General features: G+C 44.4%; 2 protein-coding genes across 3 annotated transcripts; both read right to left on the bottom strand.

Moving 5' to 3' along the window:
• Positions 1–1560: 1560 nt before the first annotated feature.
• Positions 1561–14522, bottom strand: LOC311101896 (neurofibromin-like). Of its 2 annotated transcripts, XM_084143132.1 has the most exons (7): positions 11686–14522; positions 11395–11482; positions 10961–11146; positions 6657–6800; positions 6333–6416; positions 3816–4006; positions 1561–1795 (listed from the first exon to the last, which is right to left on the bottom strand). In XM_084143132.1, the coding sequence occupies exons 4-7, from the start codon at positions 6786–6788 to the stop codon at positions 1573–1575; spliced, it is 630 nt and encodes a 209-aa protein (XP_083999258.1). In that variant the 5' UTR covers positions 6789–6800; positions 10961–11146; positions 11395–11482; positions 11686–14522; the 3' UTR covers positions 1561–1572. The 2 variants fall into 2 exon arrangements, with proteins under 2 accessions (XP_083999258.1, XP_083999257.1); XM_084143131.1 differs by lacking the exons at positions 1561–1795; positions 3816–4006; positions 6333–6416; positions 6657–6800 and having other exon boundaries at positions 10966–11146; positions 11686–13007.
• Positions 14523–14545: 23 nt separating this feature from the next.
• LOC311101978 (uncharacterized protein) lies at positions 14546–15776 on the bottom strand (the record flags this gene model as incomplete). The annotated part of the gene is made up of 3 exons (XM_084143203.1): positions 14546–14584; positions 14827–15241; positions 15493–15776. The coding sequence occupies 3 exons, from the start codon at positions 15774–15776 to the stop codon at positions 14546–14548; spliced, it is 738 nt and encodes a 245-aa protein (XP_083999329.1).
• Between the last annotated feature and the right edge of the window lie 4057 nt (positions 15777–19833).

Genomic DNA, 19833 nt, shown 5'->3' with positions numbered 1-19833 from the left:
ATGAATCGAAAAGGTGTACAGCAGTAGCTGTATAGGATGAACCATGACTAGAATACAGTATATACATATGAAGTGGGTAAAACACTATGTAAACATTTATTAAGGTGACCAGTGTTCAATGACTGTCAGCGTTTCCCAAACTCAGTCCTCAGGACCCCAAGGGCTGTACGTTTTGGTTTTTGCCCTAACTCTACACACTGATTCAAATTATCAAAGCTTGATTTGAATCCGCTGTGTAGTGTTAGGGCAAAAACTGAAACGTGCACCCCTTGGGGTCCTGAGGACTGAGTTTGGGAAACCCTGGACTATGTACATAGGGCAGCATTTAAAATAAAGAGAACTTTAAAAAAAACAAGACTGATGAAGGTAGAAAACACGAAAGCAGTCAACTTGCCAAGTACACTACATTCATAGATTGTTGACATTATGTAACCACTGGGAATTCATCCACCAGCAGTCACATGTCGGCTAGATCTTAAAAATAGATCTCTTTCCATCACACCTGAGGGGAATTGCATTTGAGAATCCAGACTATGTAAGCCTAGTGTAGACATTTGAAACATCCTCTGTCTGGGTATGGGAAAGCGCATCAGTCATAATTTAAGACCCTTTTCCGTTTATTTTCCTGGAATGTGGAACAGGCTATTTCTCCTAGTGGACATGTATTACATTTTACTGTCCTATCTATCTGGCAACCCAAGATGCATAACAAAATGCAGTGTCAGTTAAATTATTAGATGAATTGGACCCTTGACCCTTATGCTTCACAACATCATCTCAAATGGCATACAATGTAGTGTTCCAATCCCAGGTCAAATGTGAACACTAGTGTTGAAAATGTATGTCCTCAAACCAAGTTGCCACTTGTTTTCTTATTTTTTTCTTCCCTACTCCGCATAATCATATTGCAGCCATAGTGGTAGGCCTATATAGTTCCATTCCCTCAGCACTTGAGAGGTGCAGCTGTTGCCAGTTAATTGCCGCGAGCCAGGGACCCATGATAATGGTTTTATTTTGTGGCTAACAAGGCACAAATACCTGAAGCTGGTGTGATGGAGCAGTGGAGGAAAATGGAAACTAAGTAGTTGTTATTTGGAGGCTCCGTTTGATTCGCTGGTCTTGATGTAGCGTCTAATGAGGCTGTGCGTCACTTGTTATTGTTCTGTAAGGTCGGAGGTTATGCTTGGGGGGGTTGTCAAGGTATGCAGCTCTCAATAGTAGTATTCTCGTAATCCTGAATCAGATGAAAATGACTCATTTCTTTTCTCCCGATTTAGGACAATACGTAATGGGTTTTGTTTTACTGTTAATGTTAACATATTATTAACAAGCCCAGTATTTTCCTTTTCTTTTGTATTAGTCTTCTGTAGGTCCCATGGTTCCAGGGAATCCACGTAGGGACTACTACACAGGGATCAGAGTAAGTTAATGTCCTCCACAAAATGTCCCTGTAAAATCAAATACCCCAACTTCCTTTTTCACAGGTTTCTGCACATGAAATGAGCCCCACCCAGCCCTTGAAACATAGATGGAACATAGTGTGTAGTCAAGGTCTTAGTCCTGGTTTCAGGGTTAACACTCAGATCTTGTTGCTTCCCTCATGCAGGTTTGTGCCAGACATTGAGTGTGTTTATCAAGTTTTGTGAGAACACAAGCAATACCAATATAGTGAGTGAGTGAGTAGCTACCTTGGAGCATTCTTTTAAGTTTGGAGCAGTCCACATTGATGTACTGCATGAGCTCTATATCATGGACATCCACAGTGTCTTCTGAGCAGACTGTCAGCTCCTGCAACCTGGGGGAGAACACAATGGATAAGGACTCTCTTAGACACTGCCAGGGAACAAGTTCATCCAGTCAAACACATGATATCCAGAGATTTTATTCTCCCACAGTTTCTCAGTAGAAAGGAGGGAAAGAAGAGGGGGTGGAAGAGAGGGAAAAAAGGTAGCCTTTTTGACATCATCCCGTCGTCCTTCAAGACAGGAAACTGACATGACTGTATCAATGATGTGAAACTTTCAGAATGTTGCAGATAGAAACAAGGCTACAGTAAACATGTTGTCCACAAATGATGTATCGCTCCTTGTGTCAATTAGTGACAATTATTCCAACGTATGTTGTGTTGAAAGACATTTCATTTGTAAGTACCAAAGTTATATAGGTTGTTACGGGAAACTTGTTGCTCATGAGGGGCTGCATATATTAACAAAATGTCATGACAATAGCGCAAACAGGACAGGAGATATGTTTGTTCAAAGTTTGGAATTTCAGTTGATTCCTATAGCAACCCACTTGGGCCAATCAGAATAATGTTGTAAATTGTCACGATCGTAGATGAACGGGACGGACCAAAACACAGCGTGAAATGCATCCATGTTTATTGAACTTAATAAACATACAAAAACAACGAAACGTGACGTCGGAAGGCTAACACTAACAAGCCACACTAACCGAACACAAACAAAAACCCACAACACAGGCAGGAAAACTGGCTGCCTAAGTATGATCCCCAATCAGAGACAACGAGCGACAGCTGCCTCTGATTGGGAACCACACCCGGCCAAACATAGAAATACAAACATAGATTATTCACACCCTGACCAAACTAGCTAGAGTTCTATAGGCCAGGGCGTGACATAAATGCCGGATCTCCATGGGAAGAAGTATCATTCACCCAAGTTCCTTCAAAATCAGGCCAGTGCTGTCTAAGATATCGCGTACGAATGTACTAACGGACGGAGACAGAGCCACAGTCCCATCTCCGATTTACAATAGCACGATGTGCGGCATATCGATGCAGCCAGCGCCAATTCAAAAGATGTTGAAAGACATTTCATTTGCATGTACCGAAATTATATCGGTCATTAGGGGAAACTTGTTTCTTATGAGGAAATGCATGCATGTAAAAAAATTACAATACTGTAGTTCAAACGGGGCAGGAGATATGCTTGTTCAAAGTTTGTTGGGGGACAAAAAGTGTAATTAGAAAAACTAATGGGCGGAGCTTATAGGTCCTCATGAGAAACGTGTTGCTCATGAGGGGCTGCATATATGAACCACATTTCATGACAATAGCTCAAATGGGACAGTAGATATGCTTGTTCATAGTTTGGAAATTCAATTGATTACTATAGAAGCCCCCTTGGGCCAATCAGTGTAATTCTGTAAATGTCGTATCTCTACGCATCATTCATCCAAGTTTCATCAAAATCGGGCAACCGCTGTCTGAGATATCACGTGTGACAAACATACGAACGGACAGAGACAAATCCACAGTCTCCTCCCCGATTTCATCGTGGGGGACAATTAACCTAATAGAGCTAACAGGATTCCCTGTTTTATCGTTCCATCTGAACGTTCTGTAACGTTGCACCATCCTGAACATCCTGGGTGGGGAGGGAGGGATTTCAATCATGACTGGGCTAACAGTTCAGTCACAGTGACCTTGTCCATGACTGGCTGCTAAACTGAAGTGCTGAGGTATGCGAACAAATTAACTTATCACATGGCATAAGCAGGAAAGGGGGTCCGAACAGTTTCCTCATCATTACTTCTGAGGGCATAACGTCATTTGTAATATTACACTTCTGGGAAAATCAGGTCTGGTGGAACTTTTTAAAGACACAAATGCATTTTTGCACAAGAGATAATAACGTAGGTGAGTTTCCATCGACCTTGGAAGAACAACAGGGTGGGCAGGCTTTTGTTCCAGCCCTGTACTAACACACCTGATCAACTGCTAATCAACACAGTGATAGTGACACTGAATTAGCCAACAGTCTGTAGTTCCTCAGGATCAGGGTTAGCGTTACCTGGTGGAGATGCGGCTGAAGACAGCGTTGAAGTTGTTGCAGCTGAGGGAGAAGAGGACCCCTGAGGCAGAGGCACGGAGCTCTGCAGCGTGCTGGTGGCCCTCACGGTACGTGTGGATGAAGTGACAGATCTCTGGCAGCAGCTGCTTCACAAGCATGGTCTCGTCCAGACGCAGGCAGTCCTTCGATTGCTGGGGGGATTTGATTTGATTTATTAGGATCCCCATTAGTTGACACCAATGGCGACAGCTAGTCTTACTGCGGTCCGACACATAACGAAAAATAATTTACAGACAAAATACTTTACAATCTACATACAGTACCAGTCAAAAGTTTGAACAAACCTACTCATTCAAGGTTCTTTATTTTTAGTATTTTCTACATTGTAGAATAATAGTGAAGACATCAAAACTATTAAATAACACATATGGAATCATGTAGTAACCCAAAAAGTGTTTAACAAATCAAAAAATGTGTTATATTTTAGATTCTTCAAAGTAGCCACCCTTTGCCTTAATGACACCTTTGCACACACTTGGCATTCTTTCAACCAGCTTCACCTAGAATGCTTTTCCAACAGTCTTGAAGGAGTTCCCACATATGCTGAGCACTTGTTGGCTGCTTTTCCTTCAATCTGCGGTCCAACTCATCCCAAACCATCTCAATTGGGTTGAGGTCGGGGGATTGTGGAGGCCAGGTCATCTGATGCAGCACTTCATCACTCTCCTTCTTGGTCAAATAGCCGTTACACAGCCTGGAGGTGTGTTGGGTCATTGTCCTGTTGAAAAACTAATGATAGTGGGACTATGCGCAAACCAGATGGGATGGCGTATTGCTGCAGAATGCTGTGGTAGCCATGCTGGTTAAGTGTGCCTTGAATTATAAATAAATCACTGACAGTGTCACCAGCAAAGCACCCCCACACCTTCACACCTCCTCCTTCATGCTTCACGGTGGGAATCACACATGCGGAGATCATCCATTCACCTACTCTGCGTCTCACAAAGACACAGCGGTTGGAACCAAAAATCTCCAATTTGGACTCATCAGACCAAAGGACAGATTTCCACTGGTCTAATGTCCATTGCTCGTGTTTCTTGCCCAAGCAAGTCTCTTCTTCTTATTGGTGTCCTTTAGTAGTGATTTCTTTGCAGCAATTCGACCATGAAGGCCTGATTCACAGTCTCCTCTGAACAGTTGATGTTGAGATGTGTCTGTTACTTGAACTCTGAAGCATTTATTTGGGCTGCAATTTCTGAGGCTGGTAACTCTAATGAACTTATCCTCTGCAGCAGAGGTAACGCTGGGTCTTCCTTTCCTGTGGCGGTCCTCATGAGAGCCAGTTTCATCATAGCCCTTGATGGTTTTTGCGACTGCACTTACAGGAACTTGCTCCCATTCAGCCGCAAGAGCATTAGTTATTGAAATTTTCGTTTCTCTTTGCTTATTTGAGCTGTTCTTGCCATAATATGGACTTAGTCTTTTACCAAATAGGGCTATCTTCTGTATACCAACCCTACCTTTTCAAAACACAAATGATTGGAAAGAAATTCCAGAAATTAACAAGGCACACCTGTTAATTGAAATGCATTCCAGGTGACTACCTCATGAAGCTAGTTGAGAGAATGCCAACAGTGTGCAAAGCTGTCATCAAGACAAAGGGTGGCTACTTTCAAGAATCTCAAAAATATTTTGATTTGTTTAACACTTTTTTGGTTTCTACATGATTCCATATGTGTTATTTCATAGTTTTGATGTCTTCACTATTATTCTACAATGTAGAAAATAGTAAAAATAAAGAAAAACGCTGGAATGAGGTGTGTCCAACCTTTTGACTGGTACTGTACATTTAAAACCATTAACATGTAGTGTGTGTGTATATCTATCAGTTACATATATGTCAGTACATACACACAACAAGTAGGTCACATGGAGGAGAGGCGTTGTGCCCTGAGGTGTTGCTTTATTTGTTTTTTTGAAACCAGGTTTGCTGTTCAGGAGGAAGATGAATACAGAGAAAAAGAGAGGGAACATGATGAGAGGAAAGAGTGTGTGTGCACGCTGGTTTCTACAGGTTCTCTGAGAAAACAAGGAGTGCTTTTCAGGTTATCAGAGGCAACTTCTCACATAGTTCGGATTTATACAGCTGGACATGCAATACATGTATGTGGGTTAAGTGCCTCGCTCAGGGGCAAAACCACAGTATGTCCCCACCTGGGATTCGCAAGCGCTCCCATTGGCTCATTTCCAAAACTACTGTGTCAAACTGGCAACCTCATACTGGGACAGACTGCATACAACTGCATTCAAAACCTGTAGCTCACTCATATGTAGGAAATAGTGTAACACAAAATGAGGCTATTACTATACTTAGAAATGTGTAAAAAATAAGATCTCTACATTTCTAACACAATACAAACACATACAAACAACTGTAGGGGGGATAGGTTATCAGACCAACTAAAGGTGATGTAAGGAGGGATACAGTAGATGTAGAGTGTATGGGGGTTTCCTCACCGACACCAGGCACTTCTCCAGTGTGTCCAGGATAATCAGCTGGGAGAGGTAGCGGTTCTTCTCAGCAGCTTCCCCGAATATCCGCTGGAGAGAGGAGGGGAGGGGAGGGGAGATGAGGGCTTACAGACACAGAGGACACAGTGATTCGGCAAACACCACTTCCAGCCCTTAGTGGGCATCCTAAACTTCAGTTGACTTGGAGTTTTGACACAATACACAAGCCTTCCAGGAGGTAGGGTTGATGACGCGCAACGTAGTGATCCCCATTACTCATGCTAAAGTCAAATAAACAGCTAAAAGAGATATGTTAAAAACTCCACTTACCATGTTGTTCACATTTTTTAGTACGTTCGTGAGGCCACTGATGACGAGGGAGAACTTGTACTTAGAGATGTTGATGAGACATTCCTTGTTGTGCTCTGTGCCGACTTTGGTGTGGTTGTTCTGATGTCCCATTTTAACGGGAAGCTAAGGAGAAAGAGAAGAAAATCATGTGTCATGCTAAAGTCACAGGAGTACGTAGCCACGGGTGAACGTGTTAGACAGTGGACCATATATGCAGCAGGTTTGAGCAAGGCTAATAGAATTACACAAAGCCATGGTTTCACGTTCTTATCATGTGTCTACACATATCCACAATAACTTGCTACATTTGCACACACTGTATATATATTTTCTGTTGTATTTTTGACTTTATGTTTTTTACCCCATATGTAACTCTGTGTTGTTTTTATTGCACTGCTTTGCTTTATCTTGGCCAAGTCGCAGTTGTAAATGAGAACCTAAATGAAAATCCACACTACACGTTTCCACACAAGAAGTGCTATGTCACACCTCTCGCGCTATGAGGATGTCTCCGACACCTGACGAAGGTCAAGGAGCAGACGTCCTGCAGTCACAGAGCAATGAAGCCCTGTGCTAAGAAGAACCTCGCCACAACTCTAACATACGCCCACAGCTGTACACCTGCAGGCTACATCTCACTCACACACACAAGGGCCAGCTGGGCCAGACCTCATGGGCAGGAGCCCCTGTAAGCTTGCCTAGTGTTGTGCACTAGAGATGCACTGATGATATGACGATTCTGGGCTGATGCTGTGATGACCAATACTACTAGGTTGAGGTTCTTCTTTCTCATTAATCTAGTACATCACATTGGCATCCACCAACCTCTCTCGGGTAGCTTTTTACATTTACATTACATTTTAGTCATTTAGCAGACGCTCTTATGCAGAGCGACTTACAGGAGCAATTAGGGTTAAGTGCCTTGCTCAAGGGCACATCAACAGATTTTTCACCTAGTTGGCTCGGGGATTAGAACCAGTGACCTTTCGGTTACTGGCACAACGCTCTTAACCACTAAGCTACCTGCCGCCCCAGGTGCATGCATTACAACCAAGACAATTTAGGAATCTGAAGTTGCATACACCTGTGATTTAGACTTGTTCACAACACTTTCATTGTTTCTGGACACTGGGTAGATTTTTGGGAAAAATAAGCAAGGTTCACACAGAAAATCTGATTCTGACTATGAACTCCACCCTCATAAAGCCAACACATGCAATCCTATGACATAGAGCCCTCAAATTCAACTCTGGAACCCGAAGCCAGTTCCACTAAATTTTTTCATTGTTCCCCTCTAATCAGGGACTGAATTAGACCTGGACACCAGGTGTATACAATTCATTATTATGTAGGACAGAAAACCAGCAGGCTCCGGACCTCGTAGGGTAAGAGTTACCCCTGACTTAGAGGCTTCTAAATGGTCTTAACAACACAAGGTGGATTTAATCCCTTATTACACTTTCATCAAACTGTAATAAGCCGAGCAGAGCCGCTAAGCCTGGGTACAATCACCACTCTGTGCATCAGAGTCCCTCTGTAGCCTCTGAAACCTGAGGCCCAGAACCTACCCAAACTGCACACAAAGTGCTGATATTCATTTTCAAAAGGCAAAGAAAAGGAGGTATGAGACAGTCTTATACCCAAAGTTGTACTGGAGCTGAGGGCAGTTGCACAGTGGCACTTGGAGCAGGTTTAGGCTAAATCCAAACCTCTGCATAGTGCAAACTCTGGTAGGCCTAAACTAGGCCTAACCCTTTTCAAGTTTATTTGTAAAACAGATTTCACCCAAAAGAGTTTAAAGAAGGTTAAGAGTTTCTGGCGGCATTGCTTGCACTGCAGCATGGTTGCAAGAACCATCCCAAAAGAACCATCTGTTTCAGTCCCTTTCGTGGTGGTCTTTGACGACCAAAACAGACAAAGCTCAGTTTCCAATGGATGAAATTGAGACCCAGAGCTGCTTTACAGACATACCAGCTCTCAAGCAACAACAAACTTTCCAACAAATAAGCTGGAGCATTTTACAACCTTGATCTTACAATATGATAATATTGACTGACAATGACTCCTGATGAGAAACAGTTAGGGGCAACAGACAAGTGTAAAAACTATTGATGGACTGGATAGACAACCTGACCCAATGATTCACATAGCTTCAATCTCAAGTTCATTAGAGGAATCTTTGGCACCCTTAAAGGGATACTATAGCAGTACTGTACAGTAGCATATGCTAGTGTACCTGTAGCCTTCCAGTCATTGCACAAACGCTAGTCAGCAGTGGCTCTCGGGACTACCTCTAACTTCCTTCACACTGCACGCAGACACCTAAACAGCTTAATATTGCAGATAGATTGTAACTTCCATCAATGTAATTGTCTGCATCACATCCAATCCCCCATGTTTTTTATATCTATACTCCCCTTTATTACTTTTCAACCCCGCCATCCTTTCCCTACTTGGGGTAAATTAGTGAACAACAATACTTAGGCCTCTACTTCCAGCTTATACTTACTATCTACATTTTATGGACACAGTCAATTTTACAATAATTATATTTTATTAGTTTTTGCTCCTGAACTTCTTCTACTCTCAACCTCTCCGATCATTTTCATGATGTCCATCCGGTTTGCTTCTATATGCCATATCTTTCTAACTGTGCTCTTTCCCAAAAGCTCCCAACATACAACCTATATACAGTGGGGGAAAAAAGTATTTAGTCAGCCACCAATTGTGCAAGTTCTCCCACTTAAAAAGATGAGAGAGGCCTGTAATTTTCATCATAGGTACACGTCAACTATGACAGACAAATTGAGAAATAAAAAATCCTGAAAATCACATTGTAGGATTTTTTATTAATTTATTTCTAATTTATGGTGGAAAATAAGTATTTGGTCACCTACAAACAAGCAAGATTTCTGGCTCTCACAGACCTGGCCATGGCACCTGTTTGAACTTGTTATCAGTATAAAAGACACCTGTCCACAACCTCAAACAGTCACACTCCAAACTCCACTATGGCCAAGACCAAAGAGCTTTCAAAGGACACCAGAAACTAAATTGTAGACCTGCACCAGGCTGGGAAGACTGAATCTGCAATAGGTAAGCAGCTTGGTTTGAAGAAATCAACTGTGGGAGCAATTATTAGGAAATGGAAGACATACAAGACCACTGATAATCTCCCTCAATCTGGGGCTCCACGCAAGATCTCACCCCGTGGGGTCAAAATTATCACAAGAACGGTGAGAAAAAAACCAAGAACCACACGGGGGGACCTAGTGAATGACCTGCAGAGAGCTGGGACCAAAGTAACAAAGCCTACCATCAGTAACACACTACGCCGCCAGGGACTCAAATCCTGCAGTGCCAGACGTGTCCCCCTGCTTAAGCCAGTACATGTCCAGGCCCGTCTGAAGTTTGCTAGAGTGCATTTGGATGATCCAGAAGAGGACTGGGAGAATGTCATATGGTCAGATGAAACCAAAATATAACTTTTTGGTAAAATCTCAACTCGTCGTGTTTGGAGGACAAAGAATGCTGAGTTGCATCCAAAGAACACCATACCTACTGTGAAGCATGGGGGTGGAAACATCATGCTTTGGGACTGTTTTTCTGCAAAGGGACCAGGACGACTGATCCGTGTAAAGGAAAGAATGAATGGGGCCATGTTTCGTGAAATTTTGAGTGAAAACCTCCTTCTATCAGCAAGGGCATTGAAGATGAAACGTGGCTGGGTCTTTCAGCATGACAATGATCCCAAACACACCGCCCGGGCAACGAAGGAGTGGCTTCGTAAGAAGCATTTCAAGGTCCTGGAGTGGCCTAGCCAGTCTCCAGATCTCAACCCCATAGAAAATCTTTGGAGTGAGTTGAAAGTCCATGTTGCCCAGCGACAGCCCCAAAACATCACTGCTCTAGAGGAGATCTGCATGGAGGAATGGGCCAAAATACCAGTAACAGTGTGTGAAAACCTTGTGAAGACTTACAGAAAACGTTTGACCTGTGTCATTGCCAACAAAGGGTATATAACAAAATATTGAGAAACTTTTGTTATTGACCAAATACTTATTTTCCACCATAATTTGCAAATAAATTCATAAAAAATCCTACAATGTGATTTTCTGGAAAAAATTCTCATTTTGTCTGTCATAGTTGACGTGTACCTGATGAAAATTACAGGCCTCTCTCATCTTTTTAAGTGGGAGAACTTGCACAATTGGTGGCTGACTTAATACTTTTTCCCCCACTGTAAATGAAGACAAAGGCTATCAATTCAATGCAAATATTACTGTATTAAAGGAAATCGCTGTATTAAGCCTGCGTTGAAGACCGTTTGAATGGCTTGGATAGGCCTATGGAGATGGCAGAAAACATCCTGATTAGAAGGGGAGCTTTGTGAGGCTTCTCCTGTTGAGAGGTGGAGGGAAGATCCTCTGGGAGTCCAGATGTGGCAGCATGTGCCACTATGCTGGGCACTACAGAAGAGAGAGAGTTGACATGCACTTTAATTTAGAAATTATGTTATATTGTATTCTTAGTTTCAACTCATTACTTTCACAAATAAATGAGAACCAGCATCTTGAGGTTTAGAAATTAGAAATCATTTTACATAAGATCACTATCGATAATATATAATGTACTGTATATAGGGTTTAATATTTTTGCAATAGCATCTTTGTACACCAATATCTCAAACAGTAAATGTCCTGCTGTATGGACTTACACATGCTATCTTCAGCAGTAGTCTGGTCTTTAGATTCAGAGTGGCAGGAATTCTTCTTGGAATCCTTCTTGTTCCCGATCTTGAATGGCTAAGAAAGAGTTGAAAGACAAAAACATGTCAAAACAACAGTCACAGCTGAACAACCTCATGGTAATAACAAATCACATCTTACACACCAGCACACCAAGATTTATAAATGGTTTTGGAATTAATGGATGGTTTTACATTTTCTCAAAATAACATTGTTTACTCACATTGACACAATTGTTAACTTAAATAAGTTTGATGTACCTTTAAGTTGATTTTCAGCCTGGCAAGCCTTTGTAGGAAAGACAGCTTCCCTCTGGTAGCCTTCACATCCTCAGCCATGGGAAGAGCCTCAGGCCGGGTGGCTTCGAAATATGTTCTTGAGGCTGCCCTTGATGCCTCGTTACAACTGTGGAGAATCTCCTTGCTCAGAGACTTCACAAGAATCCTACTGAATGTAGAGTCCTGAGTCGACACGGCCAGTTGGAGGATCTTCTCTGAGCCAAACTCCTTCAACAGATGTTTGTAGACGGTGCTGTATATTTTATGACTCTTCAAGTTCTTGGGATAAGCTTGGGTCTCAGAGCAGCCTGACCATGCACAGAAGGCAGCTATAACTTTTGGAATCAGGTCTTGTGATGTGCGTGTGACGTCAACTGGGTACAGATCAGTTTGGGTTTGGATTTTTGACAGAAGTCTCACCACTAACATGCTGATGAGGCCGGTAAAGTCATCATCACCGCTTAAGTTATCAGTGGATGGGGTTGAAAGCGAGACATCTTTGACAACATCCGGGCTGGTTGACTTCTGATCACAAACAATGCTCTGAGCTACACCGGAACAACTGGTGGTATCTCTTTCCTCAGCATCTATGTTGGCCTCAAAGCCTCGTGCAGCATTGGAGGTCTCACTTGTTGCCATGCTGATGGCGGGAAAAGATGGCAGAGGGGAGGACTTAACACTCAGTAGACTGCCTATATCAGTTACAGTTCTGGTTGGAGATGACTCTCTGCTTTGTGCATCAGAAACCACAGAGTCCATGACCTGGCTTACCATTACTTTGTTAAACAGACTGACTGTGTCACTAAATGCTGATGTAGACAAAGAGCATGAAATCCTATCTTCAGATACGCTAGCAGTCACACTGACTCTCTGAGCCCAACTCATTGAAGCTAAAGATGGCACAAGGCTAGGAAGCAGGAGACGCTTCACAGACTCCTCTGCAAACAGCTGAACCAGCTCGTAAGCTGTGGGTTTCCCCAACTTCTTGTCATTCCTCTTCAGTTTAGTAAGGATTGTATGGGATGCACTCTTTCCAGCCGCCACTGTCAGAACCAGAGGGGTCAAGTTACTCTCAGAAATGATGCGGTTGACTTGGTGAGTAAGATCACAGGAGAGAGCACCAATCCTATCCTGAGATATGAGCTCCTCAAGTCTTGCTATTGCAGCTGTTAGATCAGGGTGGGATGCAACCTCCCCTTCTTCCTCTGGATATACATCCTTTAAAATGGTATCCACTATTGCAGACATGCTTTCCCTGGCATTACACACTGATGTTTTTGTCTTAGTAGATTTGCCCATGTCGATGACTGAGCATCTCACAATGGGCTGAGTAGTACTCGCTGGTAATTCAGAAGGGATGGGAATGCCAGGGAGTGCAAATTCCCACTCTGACTTCTGTGATCTGGCAGATGAGGATGACAACGAGGAAGAAGGCCGCTGTGGTGCTTGATAGACCAGTTCCTCATCACATTCACTGCTTACCTTCTCAATATCGTCCAGGATCATTCCAACCACATTCTCTATTTGTGAAAGCTCTCCTGCAGTCACCATTTGGTCAGATCTTGACAGCTCTTTCTGAATTGAAACCAGAATATGGCTGAGGGTATTTTTGGCTTGAGCCTTTGTTACTTTGGCTTGCTTTCGCCATGTGAAATAATTCCTAATCTTTGTCTTCACATTGTGGTTAATAGTCTTTGCAGTTGTCCAGATCTTCTTCTCAGATACTTCCACACCAGACTGGGAGCCTTCGGGTGCGGCCTCAGTGTATTCTGAGGTTTTCTCATAACTCTGTTGAAGCATAGAGTCTGCCTGCCATAGAGTAGTAGAAGACTCTGTGCGTGGGAAAAGGCTCTTTATGTCATTTGTAATTGATCCAACGATTTCAAAAGCAGTTAAATCGGTATGCCTCGAGGAAATTGTTGATGTTGCTGGCAACATCTGAGAATCTAGCTGGCTGGAACTGACTTTGCTGGGAAAGCTACTGATTGATTTGATCAGTATTTTTCGCACTTTGTTGGTAGCGTTCATCTGGAACTCTTCACTGGAGAGCTTCTCAATGACTGAGGCTGGAGTATCTCTTAATCCCTCCAACGCAGAGGAACCGGACACAGGCATGTCTTCTAGGTAAGACATGACATCGTCCAAAAAGTCATAGACTTCAATGGAGTCGTAAAAGAAACTCTCTGCAACAGATGATGTGCATTCCTGATATGATCTATAGATGTCCACAATCTGGGACAAGACCTCTTTGGTGCAGGGCACCAGGTTTGAATCACAGAGAGACAGTAATGGTTGAGAGTTCTCACTTTGGCATTTACGGAGAGCACCAAGTCCTATTGAGTTGACCTCTTGCAGTATTGCCTCGCTCTTACAGGTTTCAGGTTGCTCTGGTGTTCTCTCTTCTACAGAGCCAGTTGAATCACGTCCATCAGATAAAGAAGATGAATTGCATTCTGATATAGGAGATTCACTCCTACATGGTGAAGGCAAGCTCAGGATTGAAACAGGCAGATCACTGGAGTCAGTGTGCTCCAGAAGCACATCACTGGAGTCAACTTTTTCCATAAGTTCTTTCCCTTGGACTGGAGTTCCACCCATTGTGAGGAACAATGTATTCAGCTTTGCCTGAAGCCTGTCGCAGAGTCTACGAGCTACATGGAAGGGTTTCCTCTTTGTTATACAGTGTCCTACTTGGGGATCTCTCTGGGTGCTTGTTGGCTGATCTAATTCAGCATGCTGCACAATGTCCTTGACATCTTCAACAAAGTTATCAATTATTTGTGATGCCTCAGAATCTACTTTGGTCTGTATGAGCCCAGTGGCCGCCGAATCAAGGATCCTGTCAGATGGGCCAGATGCATTCGTCAAGCTTGGAGTGGTACTAAACGAATGAGAAGGTTGAACCATACCAGAGATACCGCTCCTAAACCTTCTCACAAGAATTTCACTCACAGCCTTTGAGGCTTTGGTCTTGAACTTTGCACCAAACAGAGTGCCAAGACTTTGCGTCATTTTATTGCAAGATGTACATATTATGTTCAGCTCCTCTGGAACAGGAGAGTCTTGAGCATCCAGGTGCTCCACTGCAAGGTCACTGCCAGATGCCAACATTTTAACTTTTACAGCCACTTCTCGAAGCACCTTAGCCAATTCCGGATCTTCTTTTTCCAATTCATCCACCATGTCTGCGATAACAGTCATCACCTCTTCTGTTGCAGGTGGAATGCACGACTCTAATTCAGAGGTGGAGCTCTGGTCCTCTGGAGTGGCATGATCATCAAAACACTTCTGGACCATGTTGACCATCTGTTCAGCGGCCTGGGTACCAGAAGCAATAGGGGAGGACCGCCCTGAAATGGCTCTGCTGATAGTCATAGAGAGGGCCAAGTTAAGCTGTTCGACCACCACCTTGATAAGACCAACGGTCAGCTCAGGTGGGCAAGAGGACAGGATATTATGGTCAGAGAGTTGCTCCTGGACACTTTTGATGATTCTGTCCTCTGGCATTCCCAGGTGGACTTTCACTGAGGTCTGGGAACTTTAAAAACGAACAAACAAAGCATGATAATTCCTGTCTGAACTTGGCAAATCGATCAAGCATTGTAATTTTAGTATTCTAAATATTTACATGTCCTTTTGATCTCTTTTTATGCTCATTAATTCTAATCTGCTCAAAGGTTGATACATTACATTCTGTATTACATTAGATAGCATAAAATGCATTGGCTAACAAACTGGGATAGATGAGCTAGGTGAAATCCATACATGTAAACCTTGAGGGGAACATACCTCTTCGAAGAGGGTGTTAGGGACCTGAGACGTTGAGCCCCTGTGCCGCCCTTATACAACTTCTTCGCCAGATATTTAACTTCCTGGATGAGCTCCAGTCTTTCCTGATCAAAGGCTGTAAAGGATCTTGCACTGCCGCCCCTCTTGGTTGAGTCAGTTTCGTCCTCAGCAAAGCCCGTCACCCCCAGTACGCCGGCCAGGGCCGGCAGCAGGATCTGCAGGGTGGTCTGTGTGATGAAGGTTACAATTGTCTTGCACAATTTGGCAAGCTGCTCCTTCGTCATCTGTTTTGAACAAACAGAACAAAAACAGGCTTTTCAATGGAACTGTGATGTAAAGTATTCTAGATCGAACAGAATGCATTTGATCAACATTGTTATTCTTGTCTGTGACTGAATTCAAAGTTTGATGAAGTCTGACAGAGCAATGAACATGAGTAACAGAATATAACTTGATGGCTAATCCCTCTCTCTGAATTCAACAGATTAATGACACAAAGGTCAAAGAAAGATGGAGAAACTTACAGGGTTTTTTAGTCCTTTGTAGATCACTTGCCACTGCCTAGAAAATAAAAAAGAAGTGTTTTAGTTAGTCTTTAGTTCCCACTGCATAAGAGTTCATAAATGTTGAACATGTGAAGTTAACATACTCATCAGTAAGATTGCGCAGGAATGAGATGAGGATTGGGTAGGAGTACTCCATCTCATCCTTGTTGCCTGGGCCAAATGCAGCCTTAACTGCTTTCGTCTCCAGGAGCTCAATTACAGATCCTCTGTCCAGGTGTTTATTCCTGGACACTAAAGATGTGATTGCCGTAGAGGGAGTAGAAACAAAATTAAAGAAAAATCAGACATTTTATCTCTTAATACTCTGACTTAACTGTTATAGGCTTTTACAATAGGCCTATTTGAATAAAGCTATCTATGTAACCTTTCTTACTGATTACAGTAGACTACAGTTTCATTGAAAATGGATAACACAACCTGCACATCACAGACAGAATAGAGAACCAATATAGTAGGCTAATCTCTGACCTGCATCGTTGTTGGTGCCCTGCTTCCCTGACTTCTTGCCACTACTCTTCCTTTTTGCCTAGGATAGAACAGAACAGATTGCAGATCTCAAATGATGGCAGACATGTTACACCAGGGCCTGTATACATAAAGTGCATCAGATAAGGTGTGGGCTCAACCTTGCCCAAATAATCGTATTCATTATGATCTCAAATGCAAAACTGATCCTAGATCAGCACTCCTACTCTGAGACACTTTATGAATCAGGTCAAAGCAGCTCTTAAAACACGTTTTGAAAACGGGTGTATTATTATCATAGAGATATATAGATCTCTATGGTAGTCCTGCTATCAGGTGCAGAGGGCAGCCCAGTAGGCCTATGTGCCCGGTCACTCCTGCTTCTTACCTTCCTTTCCTTCTTGGCCTCCTTCTTGGCGGTGTCCTGTCCTTCCCTCTGAGGATCACCCTCCTCCCTCTGTACAACTGAAGGACAGACATTCCAATAGGTAATTACATTTTACATTTACATTTTAGTCATTTAGCAGACGCTCTTATCCAGAGCGACTTACAGGAGCAATTAGGGTTAAGTGCCTTGCTCAAGGGCACATTTACGTCATTTAGCAGACGCTCTTATCCAGAGCGACTACAAATTGGTGCATTCACCCTATAGCCAGTGGGATAACCACTTTACAATTATACTTTTTTTTTTTTGGGGGGGGGGGGGGGTAGAAGGATTACTTTATCCTATCCCAGGTGTTCCTTAAAGAGGTGGGGTTTCAAATGTCTCCGGAAGGTGGTGAGTGACTCCGCTGTCCTGGCGTCGTGAGGGAGCTTGTTCCACCATTGGGGTGCCAGAGCAGCGAACAGCTTTGACTGGGCTGAGCGGGAACTATGCTTCCGCAGAGGAAGGGGAGCCAGCAGGCCAGAGGTGGATGAACGCAATGCCCTCGCCTGGGTGTAGGGACTGATCAGAGCCTGAAGGTACGGAGGTGCCGTTCCCCTCACTGCTCCATAGGCAAGCACCATGGTCTTGTAACGGATGCGAGCTTCAACTGGAAGCCAGTGGAGTGTGCGGAGGAGGGGGGTGACGTGAGAGAACTTGGGAAGGTTGAACACCAGACGGGCTGCGGCATTCTGGATGAGTTGTAGGGGTTTAATGGCACAGGCAGGGAGCCCAGCCAACAGCGAGTTGCAGTAATCCAGACGGGAGATGACAAGTGCCTGGATTAGGACCTGTGCCGCTTCCTGTGTAAGGCAGGGTCGTACTCTCCGAATGTTGTAGAGCATGAACCTGCAGGATCGGGTCACCGCCTTGATGTTAGCGGAGAACGACAGGGTGTTGTCCAGGATCACGCCAAGGCTCTTCGCACTCTGGGAGGAGGACACAACGGAGTTGTCAACCGTGATGGCGAGATCATGGAACGGGCAGTCCTTCCCCGGGAGGAAGAGCAGCTCCGTCTTGCCAGGGTTCAGCTTGAGGTGGTGATCCGTCATCCATACTGATATGTCAGCCAGACATGCAGAGATGCGATTCGCCACCTGGTTATCAGAAGGGGGAAAGGAGAAGATTAGTTGTGTATCGTCAGCGTAGCAATGATAGGAGAGGCCATGTGAGGATATGACAGAGCCAAGTGACTTGGTGTATAGGGAGAAAAGGAGAGGGCCTAGAACTGAGCCCTGGGGGACACCAGTGGTGAGAGCACGTGGTGCGGAGACAGCTTCTCGCCACGCCACTTGGTAGGAGCGACCGGTCAGGTAGGACGCAATCCAGGAGTGAGCCGCGCCGGAGATGCCCAGCTCGGAGAGGGTGGAGAGGAGGATCTGATGGTTCACTGTATCAAAGGCAGCAGACAGGTCTAGAAGGACAAGAGCAGAGGAGAGAGAGTTAGCTTTAGCAGTGCGGAGAGCCTCCGTGACACAGAGAAGAGCAGTCTCAGTTGAATGACCAGTCCTGAAACCTGACTGGTTTGGATCAAGAAGGTCATTCTGAGAGAGATAGCAAGAGAGTTGGCTAAAGACGGCAGGCTCAATAGTTTTGGAAAGAAAAGAAAGAAGGGATACTGGTCTGTAGTTGTTGACATCAGTGGGATCGAGTGTTGGTTTTTTGAGAAGGGGTGCAACTCTCGCTCTCTTGAAGACGGAAGGGACATGGCCAGCGGTCAAGGATGAGTTGATCAGCGAGGTGAGGTAGGGGAGAAGGTCACCGGAGATGGTCTGGAGAAGAGAGGAGGGGATGGGGTCAAGCGGGCAGGTTGTTGGGCGGCCTGCAGTCACTAGTCGCAAGATTTTATCTGGAGAGAGAGGGGAGAAAGAAGTCAAAGCATAGGGTAGGGCAGTGTGAGCAGGACCAGCAGTGTCATTAGACTTAACAAACGAGGATCGGATGTCGTCAACCTTCTTTTCAAAGTGGTTGACAAAGTCATCCACAGAGAGGGGGGGATTCAGCAGTGAGGAGAATGTGGCAAAGAGCTTCCTAGGGTTAGAGGCAGATGCTTGGAATTTAGAGTGGTAGAAAGTGGCCTTAGCAGCAGAAACAGATGAAGAAAATGTAGAGAGGAGGGAGTGAAAAGATGCCAGGTCGGCAGGGAGTTTAGTTTTCTTCCATTTCCGCTCCGCTGCCCGGAGCTCTGTTCTGTGAGCTCGCAATGAGTCATCAAGCCACGGAGCTGGAGGGGAGGACCGAGCCGGCCGGGAGGATAGGGGACACAGGGAGTCAAAGGATGCAGAAAGGGAGGAGAGGAGGGTTGAGGAGGCAGAGTCAGGAGATTGGAGGGAGAAGGATTGAGCAGAGGGAAGAGATGATAGGATGGAAGAGGAGAGAGTAGTGGGAGAGAGAGAGCGAAGGTTGCGGCGGCGCATTACCATCTGTGTAGGGGCAGAGTGAGTAGTGTTGGAGGAGAGCGAGAGAGAAAAGGATACAAAGTAGTTGTCGGAGACATGGAGGGGAGTTGCAGTGAGATTAGTAGAAGAGCAACATCTAGTAAAGATGAAGTCAAGCGTATTGCCTGCCTTGTGAGTGGGGGGGGGGGGGGGGTGGTGAGAGGGTGAGGTCAAAAGAGGAGAGGAGTGGAAAGAAGGAGGCAGAGAGAAATGAGTCAAATGTAGACGTGGGGAGGTTGAAATCCCCCAAAACTGTGAAGGGTGAGCCATCCTCAGGAAAGGAACTTATCAAGGCGTCAAGCTCATTGATGAACTCTCCAAGGGAACCTGGAGGGCGATAGATGACAAGGATATTAAGCTTAAATGGGCTAGTGACTGTGACAGCGTGGAATTCAAATGAGGAGATAGACAGATGGGTTAGGGGAAAAATTGAGAATGACCACTTGGG

Source organism: Coregonus lavaretus (genome assembly GCF_964263955.1).
Source record: "Coregonus lavaretus genome assembly, chromosome: 26".
In the NCBI taxonomy this organism is placed as follows: domain Eukaryota; kingdom Metazoa; phylum Chordata; class Actinopteri; order Salmoniformes; family Salmonidae; genus Coregonus; species Coregonus lavaretus.
This window is presented reverse-complemented; position numbering and strand designations above follow the sequence as displayed.